The sequence below is a fragment of the Hypanus sabinus genome, chromosome 8, assembly GCF_030144855.1.
Source record: "Hypanus sabinus isolate sHypSab1 chromosome 8, sHypSab1.hap1, whole genome shotgun sequence".
NCBI classification, from domain to species: domain Eukaryota; kingdom Metazoa; phylum Chordata; class Chondrichthyes; order Myliobatiformes; family Dasyatidae; genus Hypanus; species Hypanus sabinus.
In genome coordinates, this window is record NC_082713.1 from 95,172,536 (window position 1) to 95,199,476 (window position 26,941).

General features: G+C 38.5%; 1 protein-coding gene across 2 annotated transcripts; it reads right to left on the reverse strand.

Moving 5' to 3' along the window:
• Positions 1-6,740: 6,740 nt before the first annotated feature.
• slc38a2 (solute carrier family 38 member 2) lies at positions 6,741-26,572 on the reverse strand. 2 transcript variants are annotated; one of them, XM_059977498.1, is made up of 16 exons: positions 26,237-26,572; positions 25,334-25,563; positions 25,036-25,114; positions 24,808-24,923; positions 22,426-22,499; positions 22,237-22,329; positions 21,987-22,068; positions 19,555-19,637; positions 18,589-18,647; positions 17,730-17,930; positions 16,743-16,822; positions 16,150-16,250; positions 15,256-15,380; positions 10,787-10,931; positions 10,584-10,681; positions 6,741-10,026 (listed from the first exon to the last, which is right to left on the reverse strand). In XM_059977498.1, the coding sequence occupies exons 2-16, from the start codon at positions 25,435-25,437 to the stop codon at positions 9,925-9,927; spliced, it is 1,542 nt and encodes a 513-aa protein (XP_059833481.1). In that variant the 5' UTR covers positions 25,438-25,563; positions 26,237-26,572; the 3' UTR covers positions 6,741-9,924. The 2 variants fall into 2 exon arrangements, with proteins under 2 accessions (XP_059833481.1, XP_059833480.1); XM_059977497.1 differs by having other exon boundaries at positions 25,334-25,568.
• Between the last annotated feature and the right edge of the window lie 369 nt (positions 26,573-26,941).

Here is a 26,941-nt window from a genome sequence, read left to right on the forward strand (position 1 = left end):
TGCATAAATAGAAGAGATTGATAGGTTCTTGATTGGTGAAGGGTTAAGGGTTACATGGAAAGGGTGGGAGAATGAGGTTAAAAATTAGCAATGAGTGAATGATAGAAGAGACTCAATGGGCTGAATAGCTTAATTCTTATCCTACATCTTCTGATCATATGCTGTCTCTTACTGTTATCCATAATGTCATGTGTCCAAAAATCTGTACAGCCTTCTGAAATATATTCAGCAACTTGCTTCTGTAATAGAAAATTCCACTGGTTCGTTATCGACTAAATGAAGAAATTTCTATTCATCTCAGTTCTGAATGCATAAGACCATGAGACCTTAAGTCATAGGAGAAGAGTTAGACCATTCAGCCCATCGAGTCTGCTTCACCATTCCATGATATTGCTGCTCCTTTCTGTGCCATTCCCAGCATTCATGGAAAGCGTACAAGAAGCCAATGGGGTTGAAACCCAGGACCGCTCTCTTGGAAATCCAGTGGATACCACTACCACCAGCCAGCTAACCATTCCAATGTGGCTGATTTATTTTCCTTCTCAAATGCATTCTCCTGCTTTCCCCCCATAACCTTTGATGTCCTGACTAATCAAGAACCTATCAACTTTCACTTTAAATGTACCCAGTGACTTGGGCTCCACAGCTGTCTGTGGCAAAGAATTCCACAAATCCACTACCCTCTGGTTAAGAATTTCCTCTTCATCTCTGTTCTAAATAAGTATCCCTCTGTTCTGAGGCTGTGCCCTCTAGTCCTAGACTCCCCCACTATAGAAAACATTCTCACCACATCCACTCTATTGAGGCCTTTCAATATTTGATTGTTTTCAATGAGATCCCCCTCATTCTAACCCATTCACTCCCAGAATTATTCTCGTGTACCTCCTTTAGACTGTCTCCAATGCCAGCACATCTTTTCTTAGATAAGGGGCCCAAAACTCCCAAGTGTGTTCTGAACAATGACTCATAAAATTCTCAGCATTATATCCTTTCTTTTATATTGTAGTCCTCTTGAAATGAATCCTAACATTACATTTGCCTTCCTCACCATTAAGTCAACCTGCAAGTTAACCTTTAGGGAATCCTGAACAGGGACATATGGTGCGAAAAGAAGCTGTCCCAATACCAACCCTGTGGAAAACCACTTGTTACTGGCAGCCAAGCAAAAAATCTCCTTCCATTCCCACTCTTTGCCTCCTGCCAGTTAGCCAAATTTCTATTCATGCTAGTATCCTTTCTGTAATACCATGGGTTCTTACCCTGTTAAACAGCCTCATGTGTGGCACTTTGTCAAAGGCCTTCTGATAATTCAAATAAAGAACATCCACTGACTCTCCGTTGTCTATCCTGCCTATTATTTCCACAAAGAATTCCAACAGATATCTCAGGCAAGATTTCCCTTCAGGGCAGGGGTTCCCTACTTAGGGTCCATGCTCCATGGCATAACAAAGGTTAGGAATGTACTTGTGCCTCCAAGTACCCTGAAATCTCATCCTTAATTGTGGACTCCAAAATCTTCCCAACCACTGAAATCAGGTTAACTGCCTTTAAGTACCTTTCTTCTGCCCCCCTCCCTTCTAAAAGAGAATAAGAATCATGAGACATAAGAACATAAGAAATAGGATCAGGAGTCAGCCATCTGGTCAGTCAGTGAGTGAGTCAGTCAAGCCCGCTTCACCATTCAATAAGATCATAGCTGATCTGGTCATGGACTCATCTCCACCTACCTGCCTTTTCCCCTTAAACCTTAATTCCCCTACTATGCAAAAAACTATCCAACAGTGCCTTAAATATATTTACTGAGGCAGCCTCCACTGCTTCATTGGGTAGAGATTTCCAGATTTACCACTCTTTGGGAAAAGCAGTTCCTCCTCATCCATGTCCTAAACTTACTCTCCCGAATCATGAGGCTATGTCCCCTAGTTCTAGTCTCACCAAGCAGTGGAAACATCCTTCCTGCCTCTTGCCTTTATCTTATCTATCCCTTTCATGATTCTATATGTTTTTATATGATCTCCTCTCAATCTTCTGAATTCCAGCGAGTACAGTCCCAGGCGACTCAATCTCTCCCCATAGTTTAACCCCCTCATCTCTGGAATCAACCTGGCAAACCTTCTCTGTACCACTTCTAAAGCTGATATATCCTTCCTCAAGTAAGGAGACCAGAACTGCATGCAGTACTCCAGATGCGGCCTCACCAGTACCCTGTACAGTTGCAGCATAACCTCCCTGCTCTTAAATTCAATACCTCTAGCAATGTAGGCCAGCATTCCATTTGCTTTCTTGATAGCTTACTGCACCTGCAAACCTTTTGCAATTCATTCACAAGTGCTCCCAAGTCCTTCTGCACAGCAGCATGCTGCAATATTTTACCATTTAAATAATAATCTGATCTTCCAATTTTCCTTCTAAAGTGGATGACCTCATGTTACAGACATTGTACTCTACTGCCAAACCCTTTCCCACCCAATTACCCTGTCTATATCTCTCTGCAAACTCTCCGTATCTTCTGCATACTTTGCTTTTCCAATCAATTTAGTATCATCAACAAACTTAGAAACACTACACTTGGTTCCCTCTTCCAGACTGTTAATATAACATTTGGAATATAGGCAGCTCAGGACACTAGTTGCATAATACTGAGCACTGATTGTCGACCAGAGTAACACCCATGTATGCCAACTCTCTGCTTTCTATTAGTTAACCAATCCACTATCCATGCTAATAGATCACCCTCAACTCATCCTTATCTTATGGATAAGTCTTTGGTTGAACACCTTTTGGAAATCATAGTAAATAATGTCCATCTGTTCTCCTCTATGCACTGTACTCATCTGTCCTCAAAGTACTTTAGTGTTTGTCAGACAGGACCTGCCTTTGCTGGATCCATGTTGCATCTGCCTGAAAGATCCATTTCTTTCCAGATGCCTTGTAATTTCTTCGTTAATGATAGCTTCTAGCATTTTCCCGACAATCAATGTTAAACTAACTGGCCTATAGTTACCTGCCTTTTGCTTACATCTTTTTTTTGAACAGTGACATGACTTTCGCCTTCTACCAATCTGCCAGGACCTGCCCAGAGTCCAGAGACTTCTGGTAAATTATCACCAAAGCCTGTGATACCTGGTGGATTGGAATACAGGCAGCTCAGGTCTAGAGTTACATAATGCTGAGCCTTTGATTCCTAACTTTGTCTGAGATCTAACCAACATCTACCTCCACAACCTCTCCACTAACTCTTCTGGCACTTTGGTTCCCATTCCCCTGCAACTCTAGTTTAAACCCCACCATGCAGCACTAACAAGCTTTTTCACTAGAATATTAGTTCCCCTCCAGTTTAGGTGCAAACTGTCCCTTCTGTACAGGTCCCACCTTCTCTAGAAGAGAGCCCAATAATCCAAAGATCTTATGCCCTCCTTCCTACACCAACTCCTTAGCCACTTATTAAACTGTATAATCTTCCTGGTTCAGGCCTCACTCACACATGGCGTGGGTAGTCATCCTGAGGTCACAACTCTGGAGGTCCTGCTCTTTAACTGAGCACATAACCCAAAGCAGCTGCACATGTTGACTCTGTGGTTAAGAAAATGTTTGGTGTATTGGCCTTCGTCAATCGTGGAACTGAATTTAGGAGCCGAGAGGTAATGTTGCAGCTATGAAGGACCCTGGTCAGATCCCACTTGGAGTACTGTGTTCAGTTCTGGTTGCCTCACTACAGGATGGACGTGGAAGCCACAGAAAGGATGCAGAGCAGATTTACAAGGATGTTGCCTGGACTGGGGAGCATGCCTTATGAGAATAGGTTGAGTGAACTTGGCCTTTTCTCCTTGGAGCAAAGGAGGATGAGAGGTGACCTGATAGAGGTGAACAAGATGATGAGAGGCATTGATCTTGTGGATAGTCAGAGGCTTTTTCCCAGGGCTGAAGTGGTTGCCACAAGAGGACACAGGTTTAAGGTGCTGGGGAGCAGGTACAGAGGAGATGTCAGGTGTAAATTTTTTTACTGAGCTGCCAGCAACGGTGGTCTTTTAAGGGGCTTTTAGATAAGTACATGGAGCATAGTAAAATAGAGGGCTATAGGTAAGCCTAGTAATTTCTAAGGTAGGGACATGTTCGGCACAACTTTGTGGGCCAAAGGGCCTGTATTGTGCTGTAGGTTTTCTATGTTTCTATAACCTATTGAACTCCCTCTGCAGAACCTCATCCTACACTTTTTATTGGCATCTACACGGACCACGACTTTTGGCTGTTGACCCTCCCACTCGATATGAGATATCCCAGACCCTGGAACCTGGGAGGTAACATACCATCTGGGAACCTCATTCTCACCCACAGTACCCTGACTTTGCCCACTCTCCTGACTAATGAATCCCCTATCAGCACAGAGTGCCTCTCCTTCTCTGTTCCTTCTGAGTCATAAAGGCAAACAGTGCCAGAGACTTGCCAGCCGCAACTTTCCTCCCAGATAGTATCAAAAGTGATATACCTGTTGTTGATGGGGAAGCCACAGGAGTTTATCTCTGCAGTGATTCCTTAATCCCTTTCCCTTTCCTGACTGTCACCCAGTTTCCTGTGTCCTGCACCTTGGGTGTAACTACCTCTCTATATGTCCTATCTATCATCCCCTCAGCCTCCCAAATGATCTGAAGTCCATCCAGTTCCAGCTCCAACTCCTTATCATAGATTATTAAAAACTGCAGCTGAATGCTCTTCTCACACTTCTCTGGAGGTTTCTCTGACTGCCCACATCATGCAAGAGGAATATTTCACTCTCCTGCCCTAGCTGAGCAGATGCAATGAAGAGAACAAAAAAAATGCTTTTCTTTTTTTCGCTTTCTCTGAGTGAAGCCTATCTTTGCTGAACCCTCAAATAACCAAAGACTTGGGATCACCACTCTATGTCTACTCAGACGATGGCTGCTGCACTTCCTCCATCATTCCTGTTAATTCCTCATTACATGTTCAGGAATGGATTTATTACCTAATCTGGGATTTGGGATCCAGAGAAGATCCTGAAATCTCTCTGACATGTCTTTCTGCAGCTCACCCAGGTGAGCACAGAATGCTTGAAGACCACCATCTGTATTCCTTCTTTCCCTTTCAACGCAGAAAGTCTTGGCAATTGTAGGTAGTCACTATGACCATTGTTGTGCTTAAACAGCGGTGACTTGGACAGAAATGTGGAGTTGACTGTTTTGACTTTGTTAAGATTTATATCATTTCCTTAAAATTGAAGTTCGATCTCATTAAACTTTGTGAATAATTCTGATAAATAAACAATCAAGTATATGACTCTGGGAATTGAGGAGTCTATAATGGCTTGGGGGAAGGAACTGTTGCATAGTCTGGTCACGAGAGCCCGAATGCTTCGGTACCTTTTGTCAGATGGCAGGAGGGATAACAGTTTGTATGAGGGGTGCGTGAGGTCCTTCACAATGCTGTTAGCTTTGTGCATGGAGTGTGTGGTGTAAATGTCTGTAATGGCAGGAAGAGAGACCCCGATGATCCCTTCAGCTGATCTCATTATCCGCTGCAGGGTCTTATGATCCGAGACGGTGCAATTTCTGAACCAGGCAGTAATACAGCTGCTCAGGGTACTCTCGATACATCCTCTGTAAAATGCAGTGAGGATGGATGGTGGGCGATGGACTTTTCTCAGCCTGTTACACTTTATTCTGCATTGTTATTGTTTTACCTGATTCTAGCTCAATGCACTGTGGAATGATCTGATCTGTATGAACAAAACAAGCTTTTCACTGCTTCTCTGGACATGTGAAAATAATAAACCAGTACAATAACCAAAGAGGGAATGTTGTGAAGGGTCACAATAATATTGAGGTTAACTAGATCTTTATTCACCCCACCCTAGATCAGAGGCTCTCAATCTTATTTTTATACCATGGACCTCTCTGGCAGACAAGTAAAGCCTATGGACCCTTCCTCAGGATAACATATTTAAATATATAAAATAGAATACATAGTATTACAAAAGAAACCAATTATATTGCAAGTTAGCAAAATAGTAAAAAAAATTGTGATATGTTCTTTATTAACACATTCAATAATAAGACATTTAAAATATAGGCAAAGTGTTGCTTAGCTAGAATAAGAACATTATACCGTGGGATGGTCTTGACAAAGCACATACATCGATTTCAACTTTTTGTTTTAATGATTACAAGTGTTGAAAATCCTGATTTGCAAAAATACTTTGTTGCAAATGGAGCCCTGAGGAGCCAGTAGACCCCAGGTTAGGTGCCTTGCCTCAGAAGAATGAAAAGGAATTTAATAAAAAAAACAAGAGGAGGAGAAATATGCTTCCCTTGGCCGAGAGCTCTACAAGGAGTCACAGGGCAAAAGACTTACTACTGCAATCAGAAGAAATGCCTTATCTCAGAGGAGCGGAACCATGGAATTCTCTGTCACAGAAGGCAGTAGGGTCAAGTCATTTAACATTTTTAGGAAAGAGGCAATAGATTTTTACTGAAACAGATGATCATTTATGACTCAAAGTTCCAGTTTTCCTTGCACGTTTCCAATGAAATACAGCTAAATTATCTTCATGATTTGCATCACATTTGCTTTGCTAGCTCAGCCTTTGCATAGTTTGAAAAATCTAAGTGCTACTTAGTACAAGCCATTACCTGCAGCACTCCTACACCCCTTGGTATCTCATATAAAAATATTGCAAATAATTAATAATTAAGACAGGCATTTGTAGCAATATTGAAACACAAGTGTTTGAGTATAACTTTATTTACAATATGTACAATACAACAGGTGTTTCACTGAAACAAGAGTGTAGCATTGATCATAATGCACTCTCTTTGCTAACAACCAAAATTCCCCCATTCAAATGGAGGCCTTTCACAGTTAACGGTATAGAAATATACATACAGGATAACCTAGATGTCAGGGAAAGCCTTCTTTAATTGTGTCCAAAAATACATCAAACAGTTATTCAATTAAAAGAATATGCCAAAGTCAGCAGTCATGCTTTGTTAGTTGTCTGTACTGCATGCTTTCACTGGTACAAATAGAGTGAATTACACAAGTATTATTAATACACAAGCTTTGTCTGCAAGTGATTGTCTGTGAAACATAAATTTCAGTTGTAAGTCACAGTTCACCATCGTACTTTTTAAAAATGTTATGAAAAAGCAAATTCAAATTTATAATTGTTCTGCAATTTTGCAAAAGGTAATGATTCAAGCTTCCTCTAACAGTGAACTTTTAAAATATTATTCATCTTTTATTAATTACCAAAAGTTCATCAAGAATAGACACAAAATGCAGGAGGAACTCAGCAGGTCAGCCAGCATCAATGGAAATTAATAAATTGTCGATGCTTTGGAACCTTCATGAAGACTGATCAAACATTGACTGCTTATTCATGTCCATAAAGGAATGGTATTACTCTGGACTTCCAGTATTTGTAGACTGTGTTGTATTTAAAACTTGCATTAAAATTAGATATGACTTTGTGGTGAACAACTGAGGTTATGTTTGACAGCAACAACCAATAATACAGAACGGATGTTCAGTCAACTCAGTACAAAGAGTTCATTTACTGGCATTAAATGTCACACAGTTTTAGCACTCAAGACTGTGTTATGTTGAACAAAATAAAAACAAAGCACTGAAACAGAATTTTTACTACCAGTTGTTAGCGGAAATTCTTCAGCCACTGCGCAGCTTTCACCTGTGACTTTGAAGAAAGTCCAGTAATTTTTTCAGGAAAACTTAAAAGGAACAATAATACCTCTTAAATATTGACAATATATTTACAAATAATTATGTACATTTATTTACAGTCATAAATATGTTAAATTATACTGATTTACTTCAATTTTATAAATATTTTATGACAAATAGCAAATTAAAAAAAATTGCAGTAGGTTGGACTGTCATAGGAAGCACAATAGTTAAGTTTTCTTTCAAGTAACCAAATAGGAACAGCAGAAAATAACACTTTAATTCCAGGAGGCAGAAGATTATGAACATTTGAAAGGTAAATACTGACTATGCATTACTTTTAAAGCAATGTCACATTTTCCTCTACTGAATTCTGTCATTGTCATATTCCACTACTTGCTGTCAATTAGATAACAATAGCTGTTCTCTGTAGTGGCAACAGGTGGCAAAAGGAGACAAAGGAAGTGCTTTAGTGGTGTTTTTTAGCTTTAGCTCTAAGTACCATATTATTCATTACAATCAACTCCCAACAATTGCTGCTTGACTTCCATCATGTGATACAGAAGGAATGCAATGTTCCTTTGTTTTCTGCCCATGAATCATCATGAGTGCACTTTGTGAAGAGCTCAATTCCATCACTACAAAGTGCACTATTGATGTTTATTTAGCAGAGAAGTAGGCTCTGCAAAACAAAATTGGCTCTTCTCTCCGGTCTACAATTCACATTCACAGATTGGCCTTCAGGAAGTGGAACAGGTGACAGATGTGAAGAAATGCATCACCACATGGTAACGTACCTGAAGTTCTAAAACTGCTTCAATCAGCTCATTAACTATGAAATGGATTCATGATGCAATGTTCTCAATTATGCATCACCATAAATAGCATTATTATACAAGACAGCTTGGTTTCAAATAAATGCTTTAAACATGCTAAATTCTTCGACAAGACATAGCTGCAAGTGTTAAATTTCCTAAATCTCCAATATGCTGTAATTAGGCAGTCATATGATGTTACAACGAAAGAGCTACATATTGAAATTAGGCCCTTTTGCCTGCTGAGTCTATGCTGACCATCTACACAGACACTACATTCCTCCCATTTTCATAATTCTGTCTCACCTATTCACTAGCAACAATCTACAATGACCAACTAACCTTCCAACTGCACATCCTTAGGAAATGGGAGGGAAACTGGAGCACATGGAGGAAACCCACATGGTCATAGAAAGAATGTGCAAACTCCATAGAGACGGTAATCACTCCTTATTCCTCTTGTATGAAAGGTACAGACTGTCATTTTATACAGATATACAACGATCAAACCCACACTTAAATATCTCCAATATAACCATTTCTTTCTAGATAGCATTGGGATAAGGTAAATCAAAGTCTAATCACTCATCTAACACCCCAGATGGAAGCTGGGCTTTTCTAGTTCCACTGGCTTGGGGACGTGAAGAACAACCAGAACTCTCAACTGATATCCTATTGAGTTACACTAACTCCAGTTCTACATGATTTCTTTATCCAAGGACTTATTATCCAGAACAGACAGAATATTTGAAAAGCCAGGCAAAAATAAAGATTAGGCCCTTCTGGCCCACCTTGTCCATGCTGACCATGGTGCTGTTCTTTTGTAAGGCAAGCTAGGCTACCTTAGAATCGAAACTTTCCACTGTGTCTTGTCTGTCAATCTGCTGTTTTTATCAACATTACATTTTAAACAATAGTATTTAAAACTCTGAACTTAAAATTTAGGCTGCTGCCTTGAAATTAAATACTCAAGTCTATGTCCACAAGACAGTTTTGTTTAAAAATGGTCAAAAATACTGAATGCTTACGTGCTATTGTTTAAATCTACTAACATACAGTAAAATCTATGGCCACTTCCTGGGGAATTTAGCTTCAGTATCTACAAGAATCAGTTTTCTAAGGGCTTATAATATTTTGTTCCAACATTTATGTGGCCTTATAAATACATATTGTACACCATTTACACCATTCTCTACGAATGGTATCATTACTGTCTGAACCAAAGTTTCTTAATAATCAATTCCAATATAAATGGTTTAATTTTTTGGACAACTATTCCTAACTTCTAGGAAGACAGTAAATATGAATGCCTTTCCAACTTCTTAGGAATTTGAAGGCAGAGAAAATAAATATAATTATCAATCTTCTGAAGAGTGATAATTTAATTGAACATGTAGTTTTCTTCAGTAACAGTTTAGTGGCCATCATTCGTCAATGCATTATGGGTCCAGTCAAGAACGATGAGTGTCATGCTTCCAAACATAACAAATATACCGCTGATCAGGAATATTAATGCCTGAGAGAAGAAAAAAGATAGTTAATATGGTACTTCCGTTTACATGTTTTATATAAATGTATACTGCTCCAATTCAGAACCAGTTAAAAAGGGAAAGATATTACATCACTTCAGTGTACTTGAATACAATAAGCTTCCCAGCTTTTGAAAATTTCTTTCCATATGTACTTGTGAAGTTGGCTGAAGAGATTTAATCTTAGCAGGGGAGTATAAATAGCACTCCACTATGTAGCCTGCCTAAGAACGAAGCGTTATTTTTGCCATACATTTTTATATATTCTAAGAACTGCTATAAAATCCACTGGACTCTTTGTATATTGAAAAACGTGAGGACACATTTTTCATCTAAATTGTTACTGCAGAAGGACAGATGGAGATGGAGGATTTTCATTGCTGCCCAAAATGCCAGTGATGTAACGGTCAGGAAGTAAGTAAGTTGATATAAAATAAAACAAGTAAACTTAAGCAAATCTACACATCTCTAAATACAAGCTGAAATGATATAAGTTTATCATTATTGTTATTTACTACACTTTAAAATTAGATTATTAACATACCCCAATCTTCTGTATTGATTTCATTGACTCTTTCTTTACAAGTCTGAGGTAAAATGCAGAAGGCAGGATAAAGATTAGCATAGCCGCGGCAGAGGAACCTAGAAGAAGTATGGAAAGGAGAGAGGTCATATTGTATCAAGTCCCATCCATTTGCTTAACAAGTGCAGGCATTATAGGAAACATTACTTTATGCATACACTTACCTATGAACCCAAAGATATCTCGGATGGTCGGAACAAAGATAACTAGGGCATTAATGGCAATCAGAATTATAATAGTGATTATAGTGTGACGTATCCAGTTAAACTTTTTGCTGGGGAAAAGTAGCTGCTGAACAGAGGTGCGAATCTATAGAAAAAAAAGGTAATATTACTTCATGTTGTTGATGCAACACCACCTTTGTTAAAACACTAACAATTTTATGCCACCAAGAACAGATGGCAGGTCACAAAGAAAGACAGCTTTAACAGTAAAAGCATCATGATGATGCAATGTGTTTTCCTTTTCAACATGGGACTTAACAAGTTATGCCTTTTATTAGACGCGTTATCAGAGTTGACCCTTATGTGACCACATATAAGATCTTTATGAGTTGCAGTAAGTTTGCAAGCAGATGCAGCAAGTAGTTAAGAAGGTAAATGGTATTTTTGGTCTTTATTGGAAAGGATTTAGAGTTTTGAAGTAAAAATATTGTTAAAATTGTGTAGGATGGGAAAGAGGTCCATGAATGAGAGATGTAAATAAGGAGCCTTGGCAGGATTTTTGGCTTTTTTCGGCGGGGCAGTTGCAATTCATTAACAAGGGCAAATAAAAATAAGACAGGGACAAGTGGAGTTCCATTTTTTGGAGCAGCCATTGTTGGAGTGGACCAGTATTAGAGTGGGGATGTTTTCGTTCATCAGGCTTTGGCAAGAATAGGCTTGAGCGAGGTTAAGTATTAGGTGAGTTTCTTCTTCTTCTTCATTCTTAGGGCATAGTTAGAGCATTGAGAATGACTCTGGGAGTTGTGTTGTGCTTGTGTGATATGTGGGAAATCTGGGAGACTTGCAGCCACCCGGATAACCACATCTGCAACAGGTGCACCGAGCTGAAGCTCCTCAGAGAATGTACTAATGTACTGGAGCTGCAGCTTGATGACCTTCGACTCATGGAAAATTGTTGAGATGATAGATTGCAGCTACAAGAGATGGTCACCCCTAAGTTGAAGGAGGTAGGTAAATGGAAAAGGAAGGGAACTAGACAGCCAGTACAGTACACTTGTGGCCATTCCCCTCAATAAGTATATGATGTTGGATACTGTTGCCAGGGATGACCTACCAGGGGGTGTGGGAGTAGACACTGAAGTGAATCTGGTGCTGTGGCTCAGAGGGAAAAAAAGAGGTGAAGAGGATTGCAGTGGTGATAGGAGATTCCGTAGTCGGAAGAACAGAGACCAGATTCAGAGACCAGATAGTTAGAACATTGAGAATGACTCTGGGGGTTGTGTTGTGCTCCTTGTGTGATATGTGATATGTATAGAAACACCTGGATGACATATTGCCACCCAGGCCTCTCAAGTGCCAGGGTCAGGGATGTCTCAGATTGGGCCCATGACATTCCAAAGTGGAAGTGCCTTGGTACATAGTTGAACCAATGTCATAAGCAAGGAGGTCCTGAAGAGAGAATTCAGGGAGCTAGGTAAAAGCTGAGAAGCAAGGCCTCCAGAGTAGTAATCTTTGGATTGCTGTCTGTGAAGGTAAAAATGGGATGATTTGGCAGATGAATGCATGGCTGAAGAACTGGTGCGGGAGTCAGGAGTTCAGATTTCTGGATCAATGGATCCCTTCTGGGAATGGTATGGCCTATACAAAAAGGACAGGTGGCAACTGAACCCGAGGGTGTCCAATATCCTTGAGGGCAGGTTTACTAGAGCTGCTGGGGAGGATTTAAACTAATTTGGCAAGCAGGTGGGAACCAGGGTGATAGGGCTGAATGTGGTAGTTGGTTTACAAACAGAGGCAATGTGTAGGGAGATTCCTGGCAAGGACAGACTGTTGATAGGGAAAAATTGCAGTCAGTGAGATGAGTTGCAGTCTAAAAGGGGGACAAAATTGAAAAGGGTGATGAATACAGAACTGAAAGTGTTATATTTGAATGCATGTAGGATATGGAATAAGGAAGATAAGTTTGTAGCACCCTTACAGATTGGCAGGTATGATGTTGTGGGCATCTCTGAGTCATGGCTGAGAGAGGAACATAGTTGAGAGCTTAACATCCAGGGATACACACTGCTTTGAAAGGGCAACCAGATAGGCAGAGGGGGTGGAGGGGTTCTGTTGATGAAAAATGAAATCAAATCCTTTGAAATACGTGACACAGGATTGGAAGATGTAGAATTCTTCTGCAGAGGTAAGAAACTGCAGGGACCCTGATGGGAATTATATACAGGCTTTTGACTGCAGCCAGGAAGTGGGATTTAAATTACAACAGGAGACAGAAAAGGCTCGCAATAAGGACAATGTTATAGTTCCATGGGGGATTTCAATATGCAGGCAGGTTGGTGCTGGATCCCAAAAGAGAGAACTCATATGAGATGGAATTGATGGCTTTGTGGCCAAGTTTGCAGATGATACAAAGATAAGTAGGGGGGCAGATAGTGTTAAAGAATCAGGAAAGCTGCAAAGGACTTCGACAGATTAGCAGAATGCGCAAAGAAGTGGCAGATGGAATATAGTGTCAGGTAGTTTATGGTCATGCACTTTGGAAGAAGGAATAAAGCCATAGACTATTCAAAAATTTAGAGGTGCGAATGCTCATTCAGGATTCCCTAAAGTTTTACTCGCAGGCTGAGTTGGTGGTGAGGAATGCAAATGCAATGTTAGCATTCATTTCAAGAGGACTGGAATATAAAAACAAAAATGTAATACTGAGATTTATAAGGCATTGGTCAGACCACACTATATTATAAACAGTTTTGGGTTTTGTATCTAAGAAGTGATGTGCTGGCAGTGGAGAGGGTCCAGAGGAAGTTCATAATTCTGGGAATGAAAGGGTTAATATGAGCACCGTTTGATGGTTCTGCACCTCTACTTGCTGGAATTTAGAAGGGGGGGGGCGGGGAATCTCATTGAAACCTATCGAATGTTGAAAAGCCTAGACAGAGTGGATGTTGAGAATGGGCGGGAATCTAGGACCAGAGGGCACCGCCTCAGAATAGAGGCATATCCATTTAGAATGGAGATAATGAGGAATTTCTTCAGCTAGAGGGTGGTGAATCTGTAGAATTCATGTGACTGTGGAAGTCAGATCATTGGGTGTAGTTAAGGCAGAGGTTGGTAGGTTCTTGATTAGTCAGGGTGTGAAAAGTTACGGGGAGAAGGCAGGAGAATGGGGTTGAGAAGGAAATGAATCAGCCATGATAAAAAGGTGGAGCAGACTTGATGGACTGAATGGCTTAATTCTGCTTCAATGTCTTATGGTGTTATGGGTGGTGGTACACCTGGAATACCATGCAGTTTGTTCCTTTTTCTTGGGAAAGGATACTCTAACATTGGATTCACTAGGCTAACTCCTAGAATAAGAGGTCTTCCTGAAGTCTAAAGAAACGGAATCTGTACTCTTTGGGTACAACTCTTTGGACAATCATTTTATAGTTATATTAAACATTTGCCTTTTATTTCTGTGAATGATGGCAATTTGAGAACAAAGCACAGAGTTCATTGAGTGTGAACCAAAATAAAGATTCTCTGCAAGAGGTACACCATAAGACGTTGGAGCAGAATTAAGCCTTTCAGCCCATCAAGTCTGCTCTACCATTCCATCATGGCTGATCCCGGATCCCACTCAGCCCCATACAGCTGCACATCCTTTGATTCCCTAACTGATGAGGAAACTAGCAACTTCTGCCTTAAACATACCCATGGGCCTGGCCTCCACCGCAGTCTGTGGCAGAGCATTCCACAGACTCACTACTCTCTTAGTAAAAATATTCCTCTTTGTTCTAAAAGGTCATCCTTCAATTCTGAGGCTGTGCCTTCTAGTTCTGGATACCCCCACCATAGGAAATATCTTCTCCACAGCCACCCTATCTAGTCCTTTCAACATTTGGTAAGTTTCAATGAGATCCCCACGCATTCTTCTAAATTCCCGTGAGTATAGGCACGAAAGCTGCCAAATGCCCCTTCATTCCCAGAATCACCCTTGTGCACCTCCTCTGGACTCTCTCCAATGACCACACATCCTTTCTGAGATATAGGGTGCAAAACTGGACGCAAGTTTTAACCAGCCTTCAATTCATACCAGGGGATAAAAATCAGATAACAAAGATTTATCTGCTTAACTGTTGTATAATTTTAACTCTAAATCAAACAGGTTCATACATTTTTGATTTACTTAAATTATGTATAATTCATTGTAGTTAGAACAAACTATTGAACTAAAGCAAGAACTAACATTAATTTACAACTGCACTTAAGTAAAACAAATAGGATAAATTATTGATAGAACTTATTTCTTGGTTGTGTGTGTAGCATATGTTGTATTTCGCTTCTGAAATTTGGATCTGTGCACTTCCCTAAAACTAAATTTCAGAAGCTGCGAGCAATTCATACGAGTGAAAGTCATGTTTCCAGTATATGTAATTGAAGGCCAATTTTTAGTCTGGTATCAATCTCTTCCTATGGAGTGTACTTACTGGAAAAAGAACGACTGGAACTGTCAAAATAACAGCTACAAGAACTGCCAGACGAACAACAAGCAGCACCATGTCAAATCGGTGCACTTTCGAGTATGTGTGAAGTAACTCAGGCTCCACTTCACCTGTGGAAGAGAAGATCATGAGGTTTCATTTAAAGCTTGATTTTCTTTTTAATTCTATAATGAAAGATAACACCGCAAGCCAAAATTCTTAAAGGTCTCTAGTGAGTTTGTTATATTAAATTGAAATACTTTGCAAATATTCAGAGAAATACCTGTGACTAAGGGTTAATAAACTGAAACATTAACTCTGTTTCTCTCACCATAGATGCGGCTGAGCTTTCCCTGCATTTCCTGTTTTTACTTAATACCAGCATTTGTCATTTTTTTTCCATTTCAGTTAGAGAAAATTCCCCCAGCTGTCAAAATATTACAAAAATCTTTTGCATCAACCAGAGACATCAGACTTGTTTGATTTTAAGGCAACATCAAATAAAAAGATGGCACAGTATGCACTGTCTTGATACCATACTGCTATCAGCCTGTGCGCCAATCTATTAATCCATAGCTTTCTGATTCAGAGGTAAAAGTGCTTGCAACTAGACATGGCTCAAATGGAAAGCAGTAGTGAAACTACAACAGATACAATTATTAAATTTTATGATTCAGACTTTCAGACTATCCAAATGTGAAAATTTAATTTTTCTGAAGCTATATCCTGACTCTTCTCACATCAAATACACTTTCTATGATTACACAGCTGAAATGCCTTATGTGAGAATGGCTACTTAACCTCAATAATACTCTACTGCCAGGGGAACTTTAATTGAGCAACGGATGCTGGTTTAACAGATTAGAAGATAAGGGGAAGATAGTGTTATATGGGACTTACCAAGGAAGGTCATGTAACCGAAAAGTGCAGCCAACAGGTACATAACAAATATAAAAAAAAACGAAACATTGGAAACTCTTTGCATTTTCTTGCAGGATCGGCTAAGAGAGAAAGAAAATATTGTTTTGATTAATTCATTCCAGTGTAATTAACAGTTAATTTGAGCGATACATATTTACAAATCGATAAGTCAATTTCAATAACCTATTATCAAGTTTCTGCTTCAAAATATGATACTGAATATTTAATCTAGAAAATCAACAGGAGCATGACATTTCAGACAAATTTTATTGGTGCTTTCGATGAGTAACATCCTGCAGGAGAACTGAATGTTTTTTTCACTCATAGAATCTAATGTTAGCATCAGATATTGCACATTTTAATGCAAACGGGGGAAAGGTCCACCCTAATCTGTCCAATATGCTTTTATAGCAACTGCAACTCAGTTTTCACCTCAGTGTCCAGTTTACCTGCAGACAACTGTAGTCTATGAAATAGATCAGATTTAATGGAGAACTTGTCTACTGAATGAGAAAAGATCCCTTATCCCTGGGAACCCATGGCATGTGCAGTATTAATAAAAGGGTTCTTACTCTTTGAGTTCTTCATAGATGGGAAGTACAGCCGGATGACACACAAAGGCAAATGTCAGAATTGGCACAGCATAGACGGTCTGAAATAGAAAGGAAAATGGAAAGATCAGTAAGATTTATTTGATAAACTATATCATAGCAGAACTATTCAAGGCAGGAGCTATCAAAATAAAAATTGGGCATCGGTGATATTTACTTTGTCTCTTGATAGTAAAATCATTGTAACCACGATGAATCACATGACAGGCATTACCCCTCAACCCTCAGGGACAGGACGTCAACCTTCAACCCTCATGGTCAGGGCATCACCCCTCAACCCTCAGTAACAAGGCGTCACCCATGAACCCTCAGGAACAATGTCACCCCTCAACCATCTGTAAGGAGGTATAGAAGCCTTAGAACCCACATCACCATGTTCAGGAACAGCTGTCACACCCAACTATCAGGTTCTTGAACCAGAGAAATTAACTTCACTCACCCTAACACTGAACTGTACACACACCACCAGGTTCAAAAACAGTCATTACCTCTCAACTATCAGGAAGGAGGTTCATGAGCCTCAGGACCCACACCACCAAGTTCGGGAACAGTTATTACCCTTTAACCACCAGTCTCTTGAACCAGAGGGATTAGCTTTATTCACCCACCAACTATGGACTCACTTTCAAGGACACTTCATCTCATGTTCTCAATATCTATTGCTTATTTATTGTTATTTTTATCATTATGTATGTTGTATTTGCATATTTTGTTGTCTTTTGCACACTGGTTGATGTATGTTGTCTTTTTATAGATTCTATTCTTGTATTTACTGTGAATGTCCACAAGAAAATGAATCTCAGAGTTGTATATAGTGACACATATGTACGTTAATAATAAACTTACTTTTTTAATGATGTCATAAATACATAATAAATCCCATAGAAAATAAACTATTGTCCTTTGTATCAATGTGAAAGTACATTTTTACAATTGACTTATCCTTACCTGTGAATTGAAGACAAAATACTGTGGTTTACAGATGTTTTCATCTGTTGTGTTGTGTGCTAAGCTGGGTTCTGATACACTGGCAACTGCTTCATATGCAGATGTTGCTGTCATCATTATAGTTAAATTCAAAGTTGCGTTCCCTAGTTCCTGGTCCAGAAGGGGCAATGGACAAAGGATCTGAGAGTGCTTGTGAATCACCTGCAAGTATTTAGAAAGTGAAAATTAAAATACAGATAAATAAAAATAAACCACAGCAGAGGTGAGAGTGCCGTTAAATTGTAAACACCTATCCTTGACATCAAAAGATACATTATTATCGACTTTATAAATTCTCCTGCCCCTCACAATCTCAGATGACAGTTTTAATGTGACCTACAACAGAAAAAGTACAAGTTCAATGCATGTTTTGTGTCAATATACCTCAAAAGTGAACCAGAGGATTAATACCAACATTGAAGTTACCTGGGGGAAATAAAATAACTACCAAAGTCTTTTGATGTTGAATTTGGCTACCAAAGCTACGAAATAATTATCAAAGTGTTGTGATACTCAATTATGATTTTATTAATTTAAATGTTGAAAATCTTATGAGAATAATGCAATTTCCATAGGAAAATAGACACGAAAAGCTCGTTCTCAGGTTCTTATGGGACCAGTCCATACTTGTTGTCATTGGGTTTAAATCTCAGAACATTGCAGCTGACAGAGATGGTGTCTCACCAACAAATTCTCAAGGGCAATTAGGGACTAGAATTAGGGACAATAGCATAAAATTAAAGGCAATAACACTCTTTGAAATTATAATTCTGTCATTCAATATTTCATACTATTTCTAGACTTTTCAAACAATACTTACAACTATTAGGAAGAAAAGCATACAGAGAAGGGACAGCCCACTTGTGTAGCCCAAGTAACCTGAAAAATAAGTGAAAAAATTTGTAAGTGACAATAGTAAACTTCAATTATTTTTGAATGGATAATTTAAACAATTAAATTGGAAGTGTATTCTTCATAAAGGTATTTTCAATTGGTCTTAAAATATATAAACATTCAAGTAGTTAGATACATAGATAGAAAGCAACACACACAAAATGCTGGAGGAACTCAGCAGGACAGGCTATTTCTATGGAAAAGAGTAAATAGTCAACGTTTCAGGCTGAGACCCTTCATCTGAGCTGATAGAAAGTTGCCTGAAAAATCTGATAAATTAAATAAATTAATAAATTTAATAAATTAAATACATTAGTCCTCAACTTTGTGCAGTTTTGTAGCCAAAGTTGTGCGACATTCTTGCATCAAGACCAAATTTAAAGTATATGCACGGAAATATGTGCCATGTAAGAAGTGGGTGGATATGATGTGAATTCTGCTGCTCCTAAATCATCTGAGACAACTCTGTCAGGCAGGATCTATGGAGAGGAATAAACAACCATCATTTTGGGAAGGATACTTCATCAGGACCTGGTGAAGGGTCTCAGCTTAAAATGTTGACTATTTATTCCTTCCCAAAAATGCTGCCTGACCTGCTGAGTTCCTCCTGCATTTTGTGTGCTGCTCTGGATTTCCAGCATCTGCAGAATCTCTTGTCTTTATGATAACTAAGTTCTGCATATCACAACATGTTGAAGTAAAAGGAAAACGATGCATTTGGTATACAAGACTGTAAGTTTGGTGTGAAGATCAAGCTTTGATATTCCTATGCAAATGACTCGCACAAAACCAAACTGGCTACTTCCAAACTGAATAGGTGATGTCTATATGAAGTGCTAGATTTACAGAAGTATATTCTTATTGCCCTCTTCTTTCAGAGTAAACAACTTACCTAAATTCTTCAGCAGGGATAAAGGAAGAATTATAATTATAGACACCATAAGGACCAAGTAGTCACCATTCAGATACCAATGTCTGAAAATGAAAAACAAATATTATTAGTCTTATTTTGAACATTATGACTGAGAATTTTTCACTTTAGTATTGAACATCTCAATTACAGACATGGTAGGATGAATTGCTTAGTTGATTTTGCAATTTAAATTTCATGTTAACACCCAGCTGCATTAGATTTCTCTAAATTCCACGAAAGGAAAAACATCAAAAACATGGGACCAGTTCTAAGCAGATTGTAGGTTTACACCAAACAAACTCACACAAAACATGGTACTAGATAAAACCCATCCAAAACATTCATTAACCACATGACACCTGAGACCTACTCCAACAAACTGGCAAAACAAGTTGTAACCAGGTACACATGCACACCTGCTCATTAATGCAATTATCTAATCAGCCGATCATGTGCAGCAACTCCATGCATAAAAGTGTGCAGACATGGTCAAGAGGTTCAGTTGTTGTTCAGAGCAAACATCAGAATAGGAGAGGAAGAAATGTGACCCAAGTGACTTTGACCTTGTTGATGCCAGAGGTGGTGGTTTATGTACCTCAGGAACTGACCTGCTGATCCCCTGGGATTTTCACACACAAGTCTCTTAGAGTTTACAGAGAATGGTGCAAAAAACAAAAACAAGTAGTGAGTGGCAGTTCCATGAACAAAAACACCCTTGTTAATGATAGAGTCAGAGAGGAATAGCCAGACTGGTTCAAGCTGAGAGGAACGTGACAATCATTTCACTGATTCAAGTTAACTGGTTCATTACCAGTGGTGAAGGGCACTCGTCATTGGTGGCATTGCTACAAGTGGTGGTCACAGGTAATGGTCACAATATATCCATAGGTTCTGCTTGAGGTCTTCCATGTTTGTTTATCTGTGCAACATATTAATTACTGTATAGACAATTACACTGTTTAGTATGTTATTTTTAATATATTATCAATTACTGGTATTGTTCATGTATGTATAATTGTACACTAATCCTTCCACTGAAATTACTTAAAAAGTGGAAATTTTTGTATTCTGATTTTAATTTTGAATTATTTTGCCTCTGTGTGATATGACAATGCAGATTCTCAGATAAAGTACAGAGTTCCTAAAGTGAAACAAACATTTTATTCTATTGAGGCAACTCATTATTTTTTAAAGATTATCAAATATATAATTTTATTTGATTTGAGGGAGTTTATATTCATGTGGGCTTGTTTGTTGAGGTTTTGTGTCAACACACTAGGTCATCACTGTACATCAAATAACTTAGAAATATATTACTGATAATTTACTTGGGACAATTAACTTGTCAGGATGTGGGACAAAATCATTAAATGACCTCATTGGGAATATTATGAAAACTTCACAGCTCAAGTGTAAATGTATTTGCTCAATCTGCAGAGGCTGTCCACTACACAGAATGATCTCAGTGCTCTGTTTTGATATGCCAGGCATACAGACACACTGTCCTCTCCCACTTCCTGCAAAAAGAACAAAACAATGTATGTGGCATTGCACATGCAAAGTATCACATGAAAACAAACATGTCATGGCCTCCTACTATACCACTTGTGTGATTAGGCTGACTAACAGTTTTCCATGGAAACTAATCATTGAGTTGCAAGGGTGCACATTGCAGCTGGAAATCCTCAAACATGTTAAAATTAGCCTGCAAAAAACACGAGTTTTATAAGATATGAAATGGGACTTTACTGGAAAAATTCAGTGCTTCAGGATTGATGTGCTTAGAATAGTGATCTCCAGCAGAATACAAGGCATCAAGAACATAATTATCTTTAGCGAATCGTAACATTCTACTTTGCCTTGCAACTGTTAGAAAGACAGCTTCTGCAAAGGATTTTAAACATCCTTAAATACTACCTTAAAAACCAGACTCAAACAGTTACTTTCCCCAAGCAGTAAGGTTGATCAGCACCTCCACCCACTGCTCCACACCAACAACCACCACTACTACTTAACGATTAATAGAGTAACTATTATTTTGACAATAGACAATAGGTGCAGAAGTAGACCATTCGGCCCTTCGAGCCTGCACCGCCATTTTGAGATCATGGCTGATCATCTACTATCAATACCCGGTTCCTGCCTTGTCCCCATATCCCTTGATATGGGACATATCCCATTTTGCTCTCCTTTACACTTGTGTCCTGGAAATGACATTAATCAAGCTTGAGCCTTTGCATACTCATCCAAACCTTTGCATTTTTCTATCATTATGTGTCATGCTGGACTTTTAACTGCAGTGATAATCATCACTGAAGTATTTATTGAAAAGGTTTCTGGAAAAGTTTTGAAATGTTCTGGTGCATAGTTTAACACAGTGTGCCGAAAACTAAGCTTGTAATTCAACATACCCAGTTTTTTCCTCAAGTCCGAGGAAAGCTTGAATGACAATTGGTAGCTCATATTTCACTATGTAGAGGTAGCTTGATGTAGCTGTAGTAAGAAACAGGGCAAAAATAGAGAGTAATAAGAAATAAAACTAACTTAGACTCTCTACACTTTAATGCTTCATTTAAAAGTCTTCAGATTAAAACAAGAAGACCTTAAAGATGAAATTATTTTTAAATGAAAGAATACTTTACAGAACTACTGGAACCTTACCTCCAAAGTTCTGCATTGTGATTGACAATGATGCTGCCAATTTACCAGGCAATCCAAATGCTTTCAGGCCAAGCTGTTCATAGACCAATGAACCTAGAACAAAAAGAAAAGTTAAATTAATGTTTCTGCTTATATGTTTAATTCCAATCAATAGATCCATGTTTTTAAACAAATAAGCTTATTAATTACCTCCTTCTTTTGAAGTCTTCAGTAAGAGATGTATAGAATATAGCGAGAAGACTGATACAGCACTCAAAAGGATACTGGAAAATAGAAAAGTGGTAACATTGCTCTTACGTGATGCTTTACAAGGGATCATATGTTGTTCAATAATGTTTGAAATATAATTTACATTAACATCTGAGTACCTCACTGCAACATTATCAAATTAAGCCTTTGGTTGTAAGAAACTAAAGTGAGTGTGAAATGTTACCATTTCACTTTAAAACAAATTGGCTGGCTGGCATCAAAGTTCAGAATTAATTTAGAAGGTTAAATTTAAGGGTTGAAATCAAGTTTTAGCTATCTTTTCTCTGAATTATTAGAATGCCACTGACACTGGGACAGCTTTTACAGTGAAATTTACTTTGTAAGAAATATCAGACTTTAGCAGATTTTTCCCCATTTGAAACTGTTGGTTATTTGTAACACTCTGAAGTGATCTTTATGTTTGATTTCCATTATTGCACCATGATGGGCATCAAATGAATTTCAGGTCACACTGAATTTTCACATAGTCTTCTTTCTCAATTTCAAAAGATACTTCCTTCACAATTCTTTCCCTGTCTCTGCTACTTAAACAATGCAAGATCAGTTCCTCAGAGCAGCTTCTAACTTAACTCATGAACAGTAAGTATGTATTTTTGGAAATATCATGCCCTATAACCCCATTATGTCTTTATCCAATTTTATACTGAAATTTCATTTTTTCCTGTTGGTATGGCAACATCACAAGTCATACCAAGATTACTCAGAGGTTTTGTAGGAATAACATTTCAGCAAATGATCATTATTACAACCACTCATTATGTTATCAAACCATTGCAGAGATGCACACTAGCTACCCATTTCCCTCACTGACAAATGATTCCATTTTAAGTTTACATTCACATTCTCTGCTGTTACCCTGGAATAAACAATAGAACTGTACAACTTTGCATTATTAGATGTAAAGAAAACCCTAGATGTACAAGGTAAAATCCATATGTAAATTAATTATATGAGGTAAATTAATTAATCTTTTTGTTGTATTTTTATCCTCCCATTACAAGGGCAGCACTTTTCTTGAACTTGTACAAAGCTAATGTTACAATCAATCAGTACATTGACATAGCAACTTCCTCAATAGTTTCTAAACTTTTTTTAATTGAACTCAGACGTACATCATTCTCACAAGAAACCAATTCCTTTCATTGATGACTCACTGTATCAACATCTTTGTCACTTTGGGAGAGACAATCTTACACATTCAGTTAATCACCAAATTATTTGCTTTCATATGGAAGTTTAGGAGTGCCCTTATTTTTATCTCTTGAGTCATCAAAGAAATACAGCCTTTCTAAACAGGCAGCCGCCGCCTGGACAAATATTTGAAATACCTCAATTGAGAATTGGTCAATAATCTCACTTGTTAGCAAGAGGTATATGAATTAGACTTGGAAAGGCATCAAGTAAATCACATGGGCCATTATGCTGGCTGTTCTGTGTCACATAATAAACCCATGTTTACAGTAGTGTCTCCTGTATGACCATTGGACATTGTATGAATCTAAACTCAAGCTTAAAAACTGAATCCAACTGGTTGCCACAAACTCCTTTGTTCGTAAACATACCTTTAACTCCCTCCCACACTAGGAGAACATTACAAGGCCTCTCTCAGCATACAATGCACTATTACTGAAGGTCATCTTCACCAGTGACTGTGACAGGAGAAAGCTATTCCCAAAATGACTCATCTTTAAAAGAATGGATAAGCAATCCAAATGGAACTGTCCCATGATCACTCAGCCTCTTCTTCACAAAATATACAAAGCCAGAATAAACAGAACTGTCCCATGATCACTCAGCCTATTCTTCAAATATTTGCACATGTAGCTTACTCTATTATGGTTAAGGTGCCAGTTTGGGATAAAATAATAGATTTAAGTTACCCAGTGAGGTCAGAGTAAAAGAATGAATAAAATTTATCTCTGAACTTTCTAATGTACTAAGGTTAAAAATTCATTTTTTACATTCATTTGTAGCCCTAATTAAATTATCACTTCACTATCTCCAAAGCAGTTTTATATCCAGCTACCAACGATTAATTAACTCCCATATTTGGTGTTGCTAGTGAAATTATCTGCAATAATAGGATGTGTAAAGTGCAGAATTATTTTCGAAAAAATGTACAGTTTAAAACCCTGTCATAGCCCCTCCTTCCTTGGCACATGATTAAACAGTGGGGAAGTCGTATAGCAAAGGACCGCATTGGCTTCTGCTGCAGTCAGTACTGCACTGCAGTGTCAGCAGGTTAGCAACTGCATCTTACAAAGCATGTGCCGTTTGTTTTGCCATCTTCCAAACACTTACACAAAAAGTATAATGCCAGTGTTAGCCATGGCATATGCCAATCCAAGAATACCACTGCCCATGATAGCATTGCTGAGGTTAAATGCAGATATTCCAAACGAGGTATTGCCAGTCCTCTGGGGAGAGAGAGAGAGAGGGGGAGAATGATAAACATATTTAGAAAGTCACGGCTGCTGGAGCACATTCCAAATGCGGACAATAAACAGCATAAGAGTATAGAGTACTCACATATTCTTCAAATTTCTTTTTCCCAATGTATACATTTGACAGAAAATTCTGGCTTTCTGGATCATTATCGCCATATTGACTGGAAAAGGAAAACAAAATGGTGGTATTATTCCTGGTATAGAGTTTTACACTAAATGCAAATCATTAATTTTTAACGGCTCAGATCACGAGCTGAGTTTGAATTATTCATTAAGCCACGTGACGCGTATAATGCAGTAAGAACATTTCTATTAATTAGATCATTTTATTCAGTTAAACGAATATTTCTCATGATCAGAAATCGGCAGATATCCCTTACCTATTGATGGGTATCTTTTTAGTGGGAGGATAGTCATTACTGTTAGTGCTGCTAGTGTCGTCATCAGGCGTAATGTTAAATCTGTTCATCTCCGTTATGGTCATGGTGAGACGGCTTCAGCGAGACACTTCCAATTTTAAGTTTGTTGCTTTTCTGGTGCAGCCAGCCAGCAATGTGTGTTTCGGGTGCTTTCGGCCAGTGACACGCCTTTTCTCTCAGCTTTGTCTGGGCTATCCTGGGGGAAATAGTGAAATGTCAATAACCGACTTAATAGTCTCTCTTCACATGACTTGTGGTAGGTATCAGCCACCCACTGATCCCAAATGGAAAAATACTGAAGAACAGCAACATGCCATTGTCTGCACGATCATCAGCAAAGCCCTGAATCCATTCAAACCAAGAGAGTAGCCCGCATTAAACATTAAAATATACTATTCTACACATTACTGTTAATTTCTAATGTGAGGGGAAGGGGGAATAACTAATCATTGCGACCAAAACACTTCGCCTCTCCCTCTACCGTGTCCCATTCATCTCGTCAGGTGAAGGCTGAGATAATAACACGGATTTCTCTACATGGCTGATTAAAGCTCCAGTTTATTTTAGACAATGGATGGATAGAATAATGTAAAATCGGGCTATGTGCTCATACATTATGTACGAAATGTAAATATCGCAATTTAAAACGATGTGATCGTTGAAAGGAGATTCTAATTTCCGGAAAACGCACCGGCGGCATTGGGCCAGTTGCATCATCCTCCTCTGCCGGCTATCGCAATACACGCCACAGAGAAATCTCTGAATAAAATACAGTACAAATTAAGTACCTACATGAACGGTTGGAAAATGTACGAAATCATTTCTACAATAAAACTACGCAGGTAGTTTGAATCTATCGCTCACCTCCTCCAATACGACAGTCTTCGGACGCGGTTTACTTCTGCTCTTCTGTTGTACTTCAGGCTGACGTTTAAAAAAACATTGTTATTTACATCCAAAAATGTCGAGTATAAGAGAGTGCAGAATTCAGCAAAGGTCGATGTATTTCAAGCGGCTTGTTCTGTGAAGACTATCTCTAAAGGAGCCTCTTTGAATATTAGTTCGACTGAAATACACAAACACACTTAAGTGTGTGTGTGTATATATATAAATATTTTTACGAAACAGATTATATCCCAGTCATTCACAGGATAACTCGACCCTCTCCTGTGTGTATGTCAATTCAATGTAATGGGTGTTTCCGAATTCCCACTAATAAAGAGTGTTTGAAATTGCATCAGAAAGCGGAAGGAGGGGGGAGGATCCTAAATACGTAAGAGCGGGAACTGCCACCGCCACTCCCCCATTGTGATTGAGTGTATTGTATCTAATTTCAATGTTTGTAAACAAATCCGTCCTATATTTTGTATATTGAATGTGATAGATATAGGTTGCAACTAGAAAGATAAACGTTCGAAGATAAAATTTAGGCAATTATTCTACATCACTTCTTAAATCAGAATCCTTATGCTAATGTCTGATGCAAGCTGTGTTTCAGGGTTTTCCGTGATCAGTTTCATCTGAATGCATGGTCATTTGAGTTATTGAAGAGACAGTTTTAAGTCTTAG